Source organism: Protopterus annectens, chromosome 8.part0 (assembly GCF_019279795.1).
Source record: "Protopterus annectens isolate FY-2018-M chromosome 8.part0, PAN1.0, whole genome shotgun sequence".
NCBI classification, from domain to species: Eukaryota; Metazoa; Chordata; order Ceratodontiformes; family Protopteridae; genus Protopterus; species Protopterus annectens.
Genome location: NC_056741.1, coordinates 1335016837 through 1335035032, shown reverse-complemented (window position 1 = coordinate 1335035032; position 18196 = coordinate 1335016837). Strand labels below are relative to the sequence as shown.

General features: G+C 40.9%; 1 protein-coding gene across 1 annotated transcript in view; it reads left to right on the top strand.

Annotated features, from left to right (window-relative positions):
- The window catches only part of CEP95 (centrosomal protein 95), a 1662476-nt gene extending 1644361 nt beyond the window's left edge, over nt 1–18115 (top strand). Inside the window, exon 21 of the mRNA XM_044080881.1 lies at nt 16118–18115. Within this exon, the coding sequence (XP_043936816.1) occupies nt 16118–16294 (177 nt within the window). The 3' untranslated portion in view covers nt 16295–18115. The remainder of the gene's footprint in view (nt 1–16117) is intronic.
- The last annotated feature ends 81 nt before the right edge of the window (nt 18116–18196 follow it).

Genomic DNA, 18196 nt, shown 5'->3' with positions numbered 1-18196 from the left:
ACCCTCCATTGATCCTTTTCCAGAGAAACTTTGATTACCATTTTTGAAGAGGCCTGAATCACCATCTGTGACGTCAGCCCATTCCTGTAAAATTCAAACTGAAGATGATGTGGAGCAACTGATGAGAAAAATCCTTTGGGCACAAGGTATGACAGGATCCACCTCAGTTCCTACCTCTATGGGTCAAAGAATCCATTCTTCAGCTACTTCCCCTTTACTTCCTCCTGTAACTTCACTTGAAGGTTTAGAGACTACAGTTCCAAGCTACCCAGTGCTGTCTGCATCAGATCTGAAGATATCCTTATCTTTGGAACCGATTGTCACTCTCAGCTGTTTGGTTCAGTCAGAACCAGAGACCTCTTAGGGCCGTATCTGTTCTGTCAGCTCGGAGGGACTAGAGTCGACTCCTATGTTTTCTGAGCCTCCTCTGCACCTCAGAGCTTCAGCACGGATCAGCTTGGCTCTGGCTCCTGCTTTGAGAACGATCTCTTTTGAGCAGGAGGTGATTTCAGTTCCCAGGCCCACCATTTCAGATCTGGCATCCCTCCCTTCTCTGTGTGGATCAGCTTTTGAGGCTGTGGAGAGAGCTGTAACTGTAGCAGTCAGTTAGCCCCTTCCTATTGGGAACACATATCCCTGTCACTCATGTTCAGAGTCTCAACCATTGCCTCCACTAGGACAGCGAGTACCAAACCATCAGGAGTCCCAAAAGAGAATACCCTCTTCTTCTGATACTTCCCCATATCATCCCACTGAGGAGGTCCCTAAGAAGAAATACAAGAGGAAGCACTTGGATTCCCCAGAGGACTCTATCATGCAAGATATGAACTTCCATGAGGGGGAAGGATCCCCAAGATCACCTCCTGATGATGTCTCCTCTGGAGACATCCGGGAAATCCTAAAACAGAGAGGTGATTGGAAGTCCAGCAATCCTCCTTCTGAGGAGTCAGTGTACCTGCAAGCTTTTGCTACATGCTCATCTACCACCTGGGTAACTCCGCCTGCAGATGAGGTCATTGAGTTGATGTCTCAGTGGGCAAGGAAGACCCCTAACACCATTGAACCCACTCCCTGGAGACGTGACAAAATTACCATGGCACCAGAGGGTAAACAATTCTGGTCAAAAGGTTTGCCTTTTGATGCAATGGTCATACCAGCAGCAACAAAAAAGGAACTAGCTGAGGAAAGTTCCTCCATCCATCCACCCAAGGATTCTCGGGCGATGGATAGGTTTGGGAAATGAAATTATGCTTCAACGATCTTTGCTTTACAGGCCTTGCATTTCTTGACACACTTCACTAGACTGTAGAGGGACCTGATTAAATAGCTTTCAGATACCCTTTCAGGATCTGTCTCTGAAGAGGTTCAGGAATCTGTTGCCTCTCAGTTGGCTACTCTGCTATCCATATCCAACTCGTCCAAAAGGCTCATTTCTCAGGCAGCTGAAGGGACAACAAGAGCAGTGGGTTCAGGTGTTGCCATCAGGAGACATACCTGGATGCACTTATGTGATTTTGCAGAGCCCTTCAAGTCTTCATTCGTCAATGCTCCCTTAGATGGCATGTCCTTGTTTGGCCCTAAAGTTAAAGAAACTTTGTCCAGGTGAGAGAAGGATGGAAAGACCCTGTCTGCCATGGGCGTACGTTTTTCCACTCTTCAGTAATCCTTTTCAAGGAATCAGTGAACTAGTGGAAAGATGTGGTTCAAAAAGTCCCAAGGGTCTTTTCAAGGTACACATGGTGGTTTCCTCAGGGACAGAGGGTAGATGCCACTCTCACAGCAGAGGAGGCCTGCAAAACCAAGGGTACAGAGATTTTCTTTAGTAAACCCTTTCAGCACTCCTGAAAGGAGGCCTAATTGTCATCTTCTGGAGGCACTCAGGGGTCAACTATCCCTGCACGAGAGAGCCTGGCTAGAAATATCATCAGATACCTGGGTGCAGAGGATCATTTCCAGAGGTTATATTATACCATTTTCCCTTCCACCCCTATTTGCAAACGAATCCCTGATGTCCCACAGTGAGCACAGACACTTCCCAGTTAGGGTGAGGGCGGCATTATCTGGGAAAAACTGTCCAAAGCACTTGGTCCCCCATAGAGGCCAACTTGCATATCAGTGTCTTGGAGAAGACAGCAGTGCTTTTAGCACTGCATGCCTTCCAGGATGCTCTCCCTTTCAGGACAATTGCAGTTCAAATGGACAATATGTCAGTAGTTTGGTAGATCAACAGGGAAAGAGGAACCAGGTCCGTACCCCTTGTGTTGAGAAGCTCAGTGTGTGGCAGTGGCCAGTCTCATCCAACTCTTTCTCATAGCATAACACATTCCGGTGAAGTCCAGTGTGATTTCAACCAGTATTCCTCCAGAAAGATGTGAGATAACTCCAAAGTTGAATAAATATGTCCTTTATTGAAATAAATACTGCAAAATATGGTAAAACAATAAACTCAGTAAAACAAAGCGCTTTTTGTCCCACCAGTGGTGAGACGACTTCAGGCAAAATAATTTATCCACATTTTCAGTATTTAAGTACATTCCTTTACTTAATCAAGCCTCTGCCAGCCAATAAAAATTGCAGGTTATTCATCACTCATTATTAATGAATGGAAAACTTCTCTCTGGGTTAACTTTATGTTAAACCCATATCAATTATTCTTACACACGTTGCATCAATAAAATAGCATAGCAATAAAATGGCAACAAATTCCAAAGAACTGATAACAAATAAAAACTTTTTGTAAAACAATGTTTGTTTGTATATATGAGTAAATGAATTCCTGTTTTGACCTTAAACACTACTGTCCTATGTACATTTAAATAGGTTAAAAAAAGGTCTTAAAACTAAAACCAATTACATACCATTAGGCTAAATGTATATATATATATATATATATATATCAATAAATTAATTACAATATTTTACAGTGTAAAAATTAATTTCTTACATATCAAATCACTGTGGCAGGTTTTATAATTACCCTTCCCTTTTGGAAGTCTTGAAAAAATGTTACAATGTTAAAATATTCAAATGTTAAAAATTGTTAAAATTGTCCTATCCAAAAGGAATCAACTTGATTTTTGACAGCCCTAGTATATACATGTACAGTCATTTTTTATATACTATACATATAACCTGTCATATTACTTACTCACATCCATTACCTCAAAAGATTTTTTAACTTTAATATACACGTAATTGAATAGATTTCATTCAACCCAGGATAGATGCAGGCTTTTGTCCTGAATTGCCACATCAATTCCAATGTTTCCAGGTGTAGCGATTCTGGGCCCCCTGTCCCATCTGGGATGACACTGTCAATTGCCTTAAACTTAAAGTGATGGTCTAACTATTTTTGCCTGTGCTTGCTTAAAGCGTTTTCCATGCTCCCCTTCTTAATGTGGTACAGGTGATCATAATCTCTTTCCCTAAACTTCCTGTCAGTCTTTCCTATGTAGAATGCTCAACATTTCTGCCTTTGAGCTACAATAGACTACAGCTTTGAACTGACAGTTAAGTTTGTGTGTAATCCTATATTCCCTGTCCTTGATGGTGACGGATGACCCAGTTGTTATGTATGGACAATAATTACACATGTTGCATTTAAACATGCCATTCCTGTTCGCATACTTTATTTGAAACATTTGTAGATTCCAAAATGTTTTTCAAATTTTGACCTCGTTTGAAGACCACTCTAGGTGGATCTTGGATCCTGGCCCTTGTGGTTAGATCATTCCTGATTATATCCCAGTTCTTGTTAATGATTTTCATAATCTCACAGGCATTGATGCTAAAGGGTGTAATCAGACTGCCCTGGCCAAATGTATTCATACTTGAATTAGTGTTCAATTCTATCACTGTATTCTCCAATGTATTTTTCCTATCTAAGATTGGTTTATAAACACCCCTTAATTTCTTTTCCTGGACTTCTTCCAGTAGTTGTTTCAACAAATAGTTAGGGTAACCTCTCCTGGAAAACATTTCTTTCAATTTTTTACATTCATTCACAAACTCAACTTCATTTGTTACCATCCTCGCTGCTCTTACTAGTTGCCCCATCACCACTGATCTCTTTTGGTGAAGGGGGTGTGAACTACTGAAATGTAAGTGTATGTTTGAATACGTTGCTTTTCTATAAATGGTTGCTGAGTAGCATCCATTTGTGTAATCTTTGCTTAAATTTGCGTCTAGGTATGCTATATTGTCTCTCCCATAATTGGAAGTAAAAGATAGGAAGTGTGTAGTGTTATTAAAATATGTTACTAGTTTGTCCGCTTGGATTTCATCCCCTTCAATTAACATAAAAATGTCATCCAGGAAACTGGTATAGAAATGCATCTGATGGGGTGTCTGCCCTGGTTTCTTAACAAACTCTTCCTCCCAGTAAGCCATCACGAGGTTTGCTAGGCTAGCCCCACAGGGGGAGCCCATGGCTACCCCTATTTTTTGTAGGTAAAATGTATCATTAAACATAATAAAGTTGTATGATAAAATAATGTCTAAAATTTCCTCTACAAGTGCAATTTTTTCTACTGGTGCCCCCTTCCTTCGTAATATGCTACTGACCCATTCTATTTCCTCCTGGTGGGGGATTGATGAATACAAGTCCTTCACATCCACTGTCAGGAAATTCATATCCTTATTAAACTCCAGTTTGTTAATTTTAGATAAAAAACTCCCCAAGAGTCCTTGCATATTTGCCCCTCTTGTTTAACATATTTCTTTAAAATTTGATCCACAAATCTGGCACAGGAATATGTGATGCTATTCCTGGCATCCACTAGCGGTCTCATAGGTGGGTCAACTAGACTCTTGTGTATTTTTGGAATTCCAAAAAATATTGGGATTTTTGGTGCTGGCATGTTCAAGTAATTAAACTGGTCTAAATCAATTCTTCCTTCTGTAAACATGTCATTTAATAACACTCGTATTAACCTATATGCTGCATTAAGTTCATTTCTTGAGACTTCAGCATACACATTACTCTCCAAAATCTTAATCATCTTGGTTGCATAATCAGTGTAGTTCATAATCACTAGTCCACCCCCTTTGTCTGATTGCATTACCCTAACAGGGGCTTGTTTAAGCAGAGTTAGTGCTTCCTTTTCAGTTCTAGTAATATTGCTTAATTTCACCATACATATACTTGTTATTATTAAGACAATTAATAATATTACATTCACAAATCTGTTCATTCATTGCTAATGTAGGGTGTAATGGGGGGTTGTATGTACTGGCAATGTGCAATGTATTCAATGTTTGATTATTTTGACCCAGTAGGACTGCCAAATTCAATTTCCTTACAAATAATTTTAAATCAATTAATGTGTTAGACAAGTCCGCTGTGCAGGTTGGTACAAAAGTCTGCCCCTTAGCTAATCAACTAACATTGCGTCAGTAGTCAAATCAGTGAAATTAAATACTTTAAAGTCCTTCTCTGTATTGAAAATGATCTTACAGGAACAAAAGTAATTTACTGCGATGTTGCTTAGCATTTCCAGTTGTAGTAATAAGTCCTGGTCGGCAGTTGCCTGAAGTTGTAGGTTGAGGCTGGTTGCCGAAAATTTTGGCCCTCTTCCTCTGTAGAATTAACCATATTCAGTTGTTCTCTATTAGAATTATTTGGCCCCCTTCTCTGTTGTGATCTGTTGGTACCTTCATGTCCTTTTGTTCCACCCTCGTGTCTCTGTTGAGAACCGTTGTGCCCATGTTCGTTTCGGTAGTTATCACTTCCTGGTCTAATGGTGTTGTTTGTTGGCCCTCCTCTCGAAGCCATTCAGCCAATCAATGACCCGGTTTACGATGGTGCCAGTTTCAGATAGGCGGAACCTGTCTCATAGGCGTGTCTGTCCCCATTAAGCTTTTTTAGCTTAACATTCTTTAATTTGACTATATCAGTGCTGACAAAGGACCTTTCATAATCAAATTTATATCTGTGGAAATCCACATCTCCTTTAATTTGATTGTCTAGTATTGTAGCTTCGTCCATTAATTTGTCTGCTGTTCATTGGTAGTGTTTACACATAAGTTCAAGTAACTCATGTCCATGTTTGTCAAATAATTTCAATAAATCCATATGAAACTCGGAAACCTCCTCAAGTCCTGTAGGGAACTGCTATACTCTCAACCCCTTTAGGGTAATATTTTCGCTCATGCATTCATTGAAGTATGCGATTTCTAATTGCAACTTTTTGTATTTTAATAACTTCTGGTCGAACTGCTTCAACAGATGCATGATGTCGGTTTCCCCCCTAGCCGGTTGCTCCAATCCAGTACTGACACTAATCGTTTGAATGAACACCGGCTTTCTCAGCCATGTGTTTAAGGATGGAGCCCCAATAAGCCCTGAGGGTACTTCTTGTCTTATAGAAGCAAGGTCATTCTTGTAAATCATGTCATTCCTCCGGTTCAGTATTTAATGTTGTTTGATTGATAATCTGGTTTCCATTCTGTGTGATGTTGCCCCCTCTCTTATTCTGGTCTAAGTTTTGACCAAGGTCCTGCTGAGAAGGATAAATAGGGTTGGAAGACTGAGTTGGGGCAGCCTTCATGATAGAATCAAGTCTTAATGCAATATCCTCTACTCATTGGCTCAAAGCTCCTATAAGTAATGTGAGGTTACCAATGTCACTATTTTGTGTCGACATTACTGGAGAACTCACAGAATCTTCTGAGGCCATGTAGACAAAACACAAACCAGGAAAAGTAAAACAACAAATGTGAAGTTGTTCTATCTCGCCATTCATTCTTTACTGATGGGTTTGGAGCCAATCCCTCGGCTCCGAGTCGGCCAATTGCAAAGCTCGAGGTCTTCAAATAGCTCGAGGCCAAGTCCCTGTCCCAAGATGCACCTGGAGTTACCTCAGATCTAGTTTGCCGCTGCAATAGATCGGAGGTTCTGCATTGGCTTGGGCCAGTAAAACTGTTTTTCTACTTTTTTTACTTACTGATAGTTTAATTAGCTTAAATAGTTTCTTAAAGCTGTTACAGCCTTATAGTGTGTGTTACTATATTTTAGTCCCTTCCCTTAGTCTGTTTTAAAATTTTTCTAGTTGGCCTCTTGTTTTAGGCCTAATTTAAACTCTCTGCTAGTTAATAGAGTATGCTTAGTCAGTGACCTTTTGTCACTGTTTTTGCTAAAAATGTATTTAGTGTGTAGTGTTTTTCTGTGTAGTACATTTTGCCTTCAGTTTTTTTAGGAAAGGCTTAAATTTATAATTACTGTAAGAGTTTTGTAATTAACAGTAATTTTGTTTGACTGAATATTTAGACAATGTATTATATCTTAGCAGCTATTTCCTTTTTTTTTGTATAGCCTGCTCTTATTCCATGTTAGAAAGTTGTGGTGACAGTAAAGGCTTTTCCTGTCACATTTATATTTACATTTATATTCACATTTGCATTTCTGTGTGTGTGTGTCTTAGCCTGATTTTATTAAGGCTTTTGGTAGCTAATTACTGTTAGAATTGTTTTGTGTGACAGTAATTCTTCTCCAAGATTTCCAATGGCTGACCAAGACAAGCACCCCAAGTCTAAGAAGTGCCAGTGTGGCCAAAAGAAGTCTGTAATAGACAGCCACATAAATTGTGTGTACTGTCTAGGAGCCCTGCATTTGCAAGACAGCTGTGCTATTTCTCATTATTTCTCCTCAAGGGTCCTTCAGGAAAGGAAGAGAAAATTTATCAACAGAGGGTTGTTGAAACCTTAGTTTCAAGAAGCTCTGAGCGACCAAGATGGATCCAGCAAGTCCTGAAAGTCTTATAAGACTTCGGACTCTAAGAAATCTAAAAAAATCTTCAACTTTGGCTCCACTGCCATCGGAACTGACAGTCTTTTCCTTTCTGAGCTGGTCCCCAGTCTTGGAACTGGTATCTGAAGCTCCTAAGAGTCCATTACTTCAGTCAGTACCACCCTCGGTGCGCTTCTCTCGGTCCTCTATCAGCCTGTCAGATCTGGATGTGGGTCGTGTGGTGCAGAAGCTATTATCAGCACCGGCCTTGGCAAAAATTTTATCGGCTTCGACCCAAATGGCTTCAGAGTCAAAGACCCTTGCACGAGCTTAAACTATTTCTCCTCTAAGCCATGCTGGTCCTTCAGAGCCGGAGGAGTCAGACCTGATGATAGTGGAACCCTCGGAGCAGACGCCTGCTCCAGTGTCTTCGGCTCCATGCACTCTGATGTCCTCGTTGCTGATCACTCTATAGTCTGGTCCAGGGAGGATAGTCGGACCGACTTGTCTGTTCCGACTCTCCCTCTCGGGGCTTCGACTCAGATGAGCTTGGCTCCTACCTCTGGATTGGAGCCCACTGTTCCGGTGCCGGGGGTATTGATGGTTTCTCCGGATCCATCGGTTCCCTCACATTGGAGCAGAGGTGCTTTCGATGCCATGAGAAGAGTCATGTCTCCTAAGACATCCTCGACATCAGGTCTGCCTTCCTCCTCCTCTAAAACGCCTGTATCTGCTTCTGCCTCACACATCCTGACCAAGCGTAGAGACCCAGAGCCTCAGGAAGCCCCACTGGGTGGTCCCTGCTCTTCCAAGACCTCACCAGAAGCTCCCACTGATGAGGTTCCCAGTAAGAGATTGTGTAAGAGGAAACATCTAGACTCCCCTCAGGAGTCTCTAACATCAGATACTAACTTAGATGAGTCAGAAGGGTCCCCATGGTCCCCCTCTGAGGATATCTCATTCGCTGAGATGCTTCAAATCCTTGGGCAGAGGGGTGACTGGCAGTCCAAAAGCCCTACTGAGGATGAGTCAATTCTCCTGAAGGCTTTCAGGTCTCAGCCCTCCACCTCTTGGGTGTTTCTGCCCTTCGATCAGCTGATGCAGCTGGTCTCATGAAGGGCGTGGGAGTCTCCGGATACTATGGAGCCTGTCCCTAGGAGGCCTAATAAATTCATTTCTGCCCCCCTTGACAAATCATTTTTAACAAAAGATGTTCCAGATGATGCCATGGTGGTGGCAGCAGCCACCAAAAAGGAAATGTGTGAGACTTCCTCATCTATCCATCCTCCTAACAGAGACTCCAGGATTATGGATAGATAAGGGAAGCGCATGTTTAGTTCAGCAACCTTTGCTCTTCGTTCACTCAACTATTTAACCCATTTTACCAGGTTACAAAGAGATCTCCTTAAGGAGCTAAGAGATGCTCTTTAGGGTACAGTAGCTGCAGGGGCTTCCGAGAAAGTTGCCGCCCAGCTTGCTACCCTCAGTTCTATAGTCAACTCATCTATGCACCTCATCTCTTGTGCAGCTGATGGAATGAGTAGGGCATCGGGTACAGGAGTTGCTCTTAGGAGAAACTCCTGGATATGCTTGTGTTCCTTCACGGAGCTCTTCAAGTCATCCTTCGTGAACACTCCCTTTGATGGCTCGTCCCTTTTTGGGCCCAAAGTGAAGGAAACCTTAACCAGGTGTGAACATGATGGGAGGACTCTGCCATCGGGGTCTGTTTTTCCACCCCTACCCGACCCTACCCAAAAGGTGAAAGGGGTGGAAAAATGTGGTTCCAAAAAGCCCAAGGAGCTTTTCAGGACACACGTGGTGAACCCCCCTCCAGAGGCAGAGGAGGGGGCAATAATGGAAGACGCCGCCCTCATGGCAGAGGGGGTCCATAACACCAGGGCGACAGAGATCACTTCTCTGGGAAGCCCTATCAGCGCTCCTGAAAGGAGGCCTGACTTACCTGCACTGGAGGCAGTCAGAGGTCACTTATCTTTGTATCCAGATGCCTGGCTCAAAATAACAAAAGGCAGCTGGGTACAAAGTATCATTTCCAGCGGATACATCATTCCATTTACAACATCCCCTCCACTCATAAGAAAAATCCCGGACATTCCACCCAGTTACAGGGAACAAGCAACAATAGAGGTCCAAATGTTCCGAACAAAAAGAGTCATCCAACCAGTCCAAGTAGACCAGACAAGATCCGGAACTTACTCAAGATTCTTTTTGGTGCCAAAGAAGATAGGGGACTGGAGACCCATATTGGACCTCAGCAAACTGAACAAATATGTAAAAAAAGAGAAGTTCCAGATGGTCACGCTTCAGTCTATACTTGCCTTCTTAGGGAAAGACAATTGGATGTGCTCAATAGATCTCAAGGATGCGTACTACCACATAAAAATGGCCAGGCCATCCAGGGATCATCTGCGCTTCTGGCTTGGAGCCAATCATTACCAGTTTCGAGCCCTGCCCTTTGTTCTCACTACAGCCTCTAGAGTATTTACCAAATGCATGGCAATGGTCAGGGCTCACCTGAGGCATCTAGGATTCCAGATGTTTCCATACCTAGACAATTGGCTCCTTTCCGCCACCACCAGGCATCAACTCATTCAAGCCAGGGAGTTCACTCTGTCACTCTGCAATCAACTGGGCATTACAGTCAACTCAGAAAAATCTGCCTTGTCGCCATTGGAGCATATCGTTTTTATCGGGGCAGAATTGGACACCACCACCACCACACTAAGGCTTCCAATAGAAATAGTCTTTCTTCTTCATCAGCATGTCAGCGTTCTGATATCAAAAGACACAGCACCAGCATCAGACATTCTGAAATTATTAGGCATGATGGCAGCAGCAATTTTAGCCATACCACTAGCTCGTATGCACATGTGGATACTACAGTGGCTGTTACTCACTCAATGGTCTTACCAAGAGCTTCCCATGTCTCACACTATAATGATCACATATTCCTGCAAAAAGGACCTTCAGTGGTGGCTGACCTCATTTTATGTCACAATAGGACGCCCATTTGTGCTACCCCCCTCCAGCGGCCACAGTGACCACGGACGCTTCCCTGGTAGGGTGGGGGGAGCATTTTCAGGGAAAGACAGCCCAAGGCACATGGACCAATCAAGAGACACATCTGCATATCAATGTCCTGGAGATGAGAGCAGTACTCTTGGCATTGCAGTACTTTCAGGACTCTCTTCCTCGGGGTACAATTGCGATTCAGACAGACAACATGTCGGTGGTCTGGTATTTGAGCAAACAAGGAGGAACCAGGTCTTTACCCCCTTTGTCACGAGGCTCTCCGAGTATGGCAGTGGGCTGTTTCTACTCAGAGCTTTCTGTTGGCAACGCACATCCCGGGGAAATCGAACATGATAGCAGACAAGGTGAGCAGGGCAATCTTGTTGCCCCACATGTGGTCCCTCAAGAAAGAAATAGCGGACAGGATATTCCACAGGTGGTGTCAGCCTTGCTGTGACCTTTTTGCCAGTCACATGAACACCAAATGCAGAAGCTACTTTGCCCTGATTCCCCCTCCGGGAGAAGCCCCCCATGTCTCCTCTGTGCATTCCCACCAATCATGTTGATACCCAAGTATTACAGAAAGCCAAAGCGCTGGGAAGGGCCATCATTCTAATAGCTCCCTATTGGCCTCATCAGATTTGTTTCCCCTTCCTTCGACTTCATCTTTTGGAGGACCCCTGGATTCTGGACTCAGTTCCAGACCTTCTGACGCACTCGTCAGGGGAACTTCATCCCTCTCTGCAGTCCCTGAAGCTGACAGCTTGGCTGCTCCAATTCCCATCTTAGCCAGGTTCCATAACCTTCCAAAGAGACTAAACAGATCCTTTTATCTTCTCATAAATTTTCTACTAGGAAGCTATACCTTAGCAAATGGAAAAAAAATTCTATATGGGCCTCTAAAAATAATATTGATCCTTACCAAGCCCCTATGGCCTCCATTTTAGAGTTATTGACTATGATTTTTAACAAAGGAGCTGCAGCAACAACAGTTCGTGTTCAACTGGCTGCTATTTCAAATTTTCATCTTGGATTTGAGGATTGAATATCCTGTCTCACAAGTTATCTAAAGCCTTTCTCAAAGGGCCTTTTCATATTAGACCACCTGTGAAATCTCCCTATTCTCCATGGAATCTAAATTTTGTCCTTTCCCCGCATAATTCTTCTGCCATTTGAACCAGCTTCCTCTTGTGACCTCAAATTTTTGTCATGGAAGACCATCTTTCTGATAGCTATTACTTCTGGCCGCAGAGTGTAGGAGCTTCAGGCTTTATCCATCAAGCCTCCCTATTGGATATTCCATGCTGACAGAGCCTTACTTAGAACAAACCCCTCATTCTTGCCCAAAGTGTGCACCAAAATCAATCACAACCAAATTATTTATTTGCCAGTCTTCTTCTTCTCCAACCATTTGAACAATTTAGAGTATATGCTGCACAAACTTGATTTTATTTGGATAGAACAAAAAATTTCAGAAAATCAGACCAGCTTTTTGTTTCATTCTCGGACTCCAGGGAAGGGTAGACCAGTGGCTAAAACAACTCTGTCTAAATGGTTATCTGATTGTATCACCTTTGTCTATTCAGCTGCCAATATGCCTTTGCAGCATAAGATTAAAGCTCACTCAACCAGAGCAGTTTCTGCATCATCTGCCTTTTCTGCCAGACTTCCCATTGATAACATTTGTGTAGCAGCCACTTGGTCAAAACCTCATACCTTTATCACTCATTACAAAGTTGACAGGGCCTCCTTTGGATCCACAGTCCTGAGAAATATACTCCTGTGAGCCACCCAAGATTGATGGTGCTTGGGACACTACCCATCAGTAAAGAATGAACGGCGAGATATAACAACTTCACATAAAGAAGTTATGTACTTACCATAACGTTCCATGTGAGTTGTTCATCTTGCCTTCATTCTTATGTCCCTCCCTCCTGGCTGTTAGATGACCAAGATGCTGGATCCAACCTGGTTGCTCAGTCCTTCTATACCCTTTCTTGGGAGTGAAAGAATGGCATATGGTATTATTTTACGCAGCAAGCAAGATCTGAGATAACTCCAGGTGCATCATGGGATAGGGACTTGGCCTCGAGCTATTTGAAGACCTCTAGCTTTGCAGTTGGCCAACTCTGAGCCGAGGGATCGTCTCCGAACCCATCAGTAAAGAATGAAGGCGAGATGAACAACTCACATGGAATGTTACTTTAAGTACATAGCTTCTTTTTTCAACCAGTATGCCTCCAGAAGGATGTGAGAACTCCAAAGTTGAATAAATATGTCCTCTTTTGAAGTAATATAAAAAACTGATTGGACATGTATGTACTAGGGCTGTCAAAAATCAAGTTGATTCGTTTTGGATAAGTAAGACAATTTTAACAATTTTTAACATTTTAATATTTTAACATTGCAACATTTTTTCAAGACTTCCAAAATATATATATATATATATATATATATATATATATATATATATATAGGAGGGTGGCCTAGCTAGGCTTAAAATGGCTCGCAAGGGCAGTTAGCTTAGTACTAACCTATGAACCTATATGTATGTGTATGTATGTATATATATATATACACACACACACACACACACACACACACACACACACACACACACACACACACACACTTTTAGCCTAATGGTATGTAATGGTTTTAGTTTTAAGACCTTTTTTTAACCTATTTAAATGTACATAGGACAGTAGTGTTTAAGGTCAAAACAGGAATTCATTTACTCGTATATACAAACACATTGTTTTACAAAAAGATTTTATTTGTTGTTTTTTATCAGTTCTTTGGAATTTGTTGCTATTTTATTGCTATGCTATTTTATTGATGCAACATTTGTAAGAATAATTGATGTGGGTTTAACACAGAGTTAACCCAGAGAGAAGGTTTCCATTCATTAATAATGAGTGATGCATAACCCCCCCCCCCCTTTTATTGGCTGGCAGAGGCTTGATTAAGTAAAGGAATGTATTTAAATGCTGAAAACATGGATGAATTATTTTGCCTGAAGTCTCACCACTGGTGGGACGAAAAGCGCTTTGTTTTACTGAGTTTATTGTTTTACTGTATTTTGCAGTATTTATTTCAATAAAGGACATCATTATTCAACTTTGTAGTTATCTCTCATCCTTCTGGAGGCATACTGATTGAAATTGTTGTTTTACTTTTCCTGGTTTGTGTTCAGTCCACTGTGATAGCAGACAAACTGAGCAGATGCCTTCTCCTGCCTCACAAGTGGTCCCTCAATCCAGAAGTGACAGAGAGAATATTTCATCAATCGGGCCAGCCTTGCTGTGATATTTTCACCTCTTCCCTGAACAAATGCAGCAACTACTTTGCCCTAATACCACCTTGGGGGGGAATCACCAAGGAATGCTTTTGTCCACAACTGGCCCTCCAGTTTTCTTTATGCTTTCCTCTGATTCCTCTAATTCCCAAGCTCCTACAGAAAGCAATCAGATTGAAGAGCAACTTAGTCCTCATTGCACCTTATTGGCCTGGACAAGTTTGATTCCCCTTCCTTTGCCTCATCTAATTCACTGTCCTTGGATTCTGGACCCATTTCCAAATCTCATGTCCCATCTGACAGGCATGATCCGCCCAGACATCTCGAACCTCAAACTGACAGCTTGATTTCTCCAATTCCATTAATAGCCATACAATCTATGCTCTCTTCACCTGTCCTACACATACTTTTGGCCTCCCACAAACCATCTATGCATAAACTTTACAACAGTAAATGGAAAAGGTTTGTCTTTTGGGCATGTCAAAGTAACATTGACCCTTTTCAGCACCTGTTCATAAGATTCTCAAATTTTTAGCCTCACCATTCAATGAAAAGGCTTCGCCTTCTACTGTTACAGTTCAATTAGCTATATCCAATTTTCATATTGGATTTGAAGACTCATCACTTGCTTCTCATAAACTTTGTAAAACTTTTTTGAGAGGTACTCTTCTGTTGAAGCCACCTTCAAAGATCCAATCTCTCCTTGGGACCTGAACTTGGTGTTGCAAGCAGTCATGTAACCTCCTTTTGAACCGGCAGCAGATTGTGATCTTAAGTTTCTGTCCTGGAAAACGGCTTTCTTAGTAGCCATAACTTCAGCAAAAAGGATTTCAGAAATTCAAGCTTTGTCTTGTAAGCCACCATATTTGATTTTTCACAAAGATAGGGTTGCACTAAGAACCGACCCCACTTTTCTACCAAAGGTGGTTTCAGAAGTCAGTAGTAATAAAACTATTAACCTAACAGTTTCTTCCCCATATTTGCTAAAAAGGGTGAAAATTACGTAGTTATTAAATGTTCATTGACAATTACAATTTTATCTTCACAGAACAAAAGATGTCAGAAAATATGACCAATTATTTATCTCTTACTCAGTACAACACTGGGAAAACCTGTGAGCAAAGTGACATCGACTATATGGCTGTCAGATTGCATTTCTTTCATCAACAACAAATTGGAGATTGCATTATCGAAACCTTTGAAAGCAAATTCAGTTAGAGCTGTAGCGACTTCAGCTGTCTTCCAATCTAAAGCTTCCTTGGATGATATTTGTGCAGCAGCAATCTGGGCTTCTCCCCATACTTGCATTTTTCATTGCAAATTAGATCTGGTCTCCAGGGGAAGAGCATCATTTGGTTCAGTGGTGCTCAGGAATATCCTTCCTTGAGTCCACCCATGGTCTAAGGTCACTGGGGAACTCTATCTCACAGGTTGAGGATAGAATGAAAATTGACAACATCAGATAAAGAAGTTAGCATAATGGTTAAGTTAAGGTTGGCATAATGGGTAAGTTGTTTACCTTGCAGACACAAGGTGCAGGGTTTGATTCTCACATGGGGTAATTGGCTAGGCTTAAAATGGCCCACAAGGGCAGTTAGCCTAGTACTAACCTCTGAACCATAAAGTTCCATCTGCTTTGTTCGTGTTCATTCTTCATCTCCCCTCCCTCCATTCCCCATGCCCTTGGACTGCGAGGAATGGATGACTAGCAAATTATTATCCTTGCTATATAGCTGTGGTTCCAGATATAGTTTCAGTGAATGTTTTATGATTAATCTTTACTTTGGTCTGTCAGCGAACTCAATCTGAAGTAGGTGAGGTAGGTGCATTGTGGGTAAGGGATCAGCTTGAGAGTTTTTTGGTTACCACCAGCTATGGTAGCAGCCCAAGTCGGTTCCGAGGTTTGGAACCAAACCCACAGGTTGAGAAAGAGTAAAAATGGACAACACAGATGGAATGGTGAGTACATAACTTTTTTTTCTGTCCTAAATGTAGTGATACAAGTTACTTCTGCATTTTTTTTACATCCTGCTTTGGCTACTACTCTTTTCCTTCCCTTTTAGGCACTTCAGAAGTTGAAGAAAGAGCTGCGCTCCAAGATGGAGAAAGAGATCAAAGAACTTCAGGATATGATAACAAAAGATGATGATGATGCATACTTTAGGGAATTGGAAGCTGAAAGACTCAAACACAGAATTCAAATGGCATCTTTCCAGTACAGTAAAAATCATTTATTATGAATGTCTCGTGCCAGATTATCGGAACTTTAACAAAATCAACTATAATGCCATGACTGTTTATTGCAGTTTGTTTTTGAGATTACACTTTTTCATCTTGAAGTTGAGGTGGGACATGTTTTCAAGCATCTCCCCTAACATTGCCTAACTTCTCTGTTTTCTTTCCAACTGTCTCTTTAAAAGGCAGTCTTGTACTATGGTTTACACACACTGACTGTAAGAGAGACTCTGTGTAGCAGTGCTGACATGGGCAAAGTTAGACTGGACTGTGTGAAGACTTTATATTGGGATTTATGCAACCACTGTACATTATTAAACACTTAATTATAGAATTATATCCAACAGGCCTATATCAGGTTAAGAGTTAACTGTTTCACTAAATGAAAGGTGTAAGCTTTTATTCTATTAGGTTCAACAGAAAATATGTACCTAATTTTACATTTAGATTCATATTTTCTTGTTAATATGAATACTTTAAATTCAGAATTCATTATAGAGCTGAGATGCTTCTCATTCTTGAAAAAGAAGAGTATATCTGCAGCGTTATCGCTGCGTCTGATTTTCCAAGTAATTCATTTTTAGATATGTACAGAGAAGAAAAATTGCATTTGCATAGTATGACAAAAAAAGCATAAACAAATACAGTATCTTATGTAAGACAAATCTAATATGTTTTACATAAATTAGAAGTGAAGCTATTTTTCTGTTTTTAAATTTTATGTAATAGCTGTGATAACTTAAATCCCCTGTTTAACAGAAGAGCATCTATTTGCTCACCTATTTATTTATTTTTCTGGAAACTTTGTTTGGGGAATGCATTTGAAATAAATTTGTGAGGTTCCAGGTCCAGGTAAATTTACGCTAGGTGAAGTCCACTTGTAACATCATTTGTCCCAGCATCTTCATAAATGTGAGCAGCCCCCTTTTTGCCCTTTTTTCTTTTACAGTCTGTCATCCCAATAGCATCCCGTGTTTGTTGTTTTATTCTATAACCACTCTGTGCTGCTAAAGCTGGCTCCTTTCACTGTAGACAAATAGATTGACATGCTTTTTGCGGTCCCTTTTAACACCATTATTTTTCTAAATTTTTTTTGGAAAGATTCATGCAACAGTAAAACAATTGGACTTCTAACATTCAGATGTCTTCTTTTTTAGCAGTCCTGTACGCTCCCTGTTGTGAGACAGCATCATGACCATTACAAGCAGCTGACAATTGCTAGTCTAAAGATAATGTTGCTTATGTTTTATGGCTTTGAAAATATCACTTGATTATCTATAGTTTCTGTAAAACGAACCATGGTTATTTTTGTCTTCTTTTCAAGGATCATGGTTTTAAAAATACATTGTTATCCACTATGAAAAATGTTATATCATCACTTTTGTCTGTGGTGATAACCTTAGATAAATTAAGTGTGACTGTTGTAGATATTGCTTGTGATTGTCACTGTACACATTGTCTTTGAATTGTAAACAGTAGTAGAAATTATGGTCATGCTAGTAAATTTAACAAGGTAACATTTAAAAATCACAGAAGTATGCTTTCCTAAAATTAATTTAGCTAGGAAAATGGAGGATAAATGACTGTATACCTGAACAAGCTAAAACAGAAAAGCCAACAAAAGAAGAGTAAGGAAAATACACATTTAATAAAATATCATCTTCTTCTATGTTGTCTAAAGGAGAAGCACTCGTGAAATCTCTTATCACAAGGAGAAAAAAATCAGTTTTGCTAAATATGAAAAAGAACTCAAAAGTCAGTCATTGGAGTTAGAAAATATGTACATAGTACTTCTGTTATTGAAAAATAAATTATGATTCAGTAAAGTGTAATTTTTTAGGTTGCAGCTGCTGCCACTGAGGAATCTCATTCTATGGCCAAAGAGCAGTTAGAGCAAGTTCTGCTTG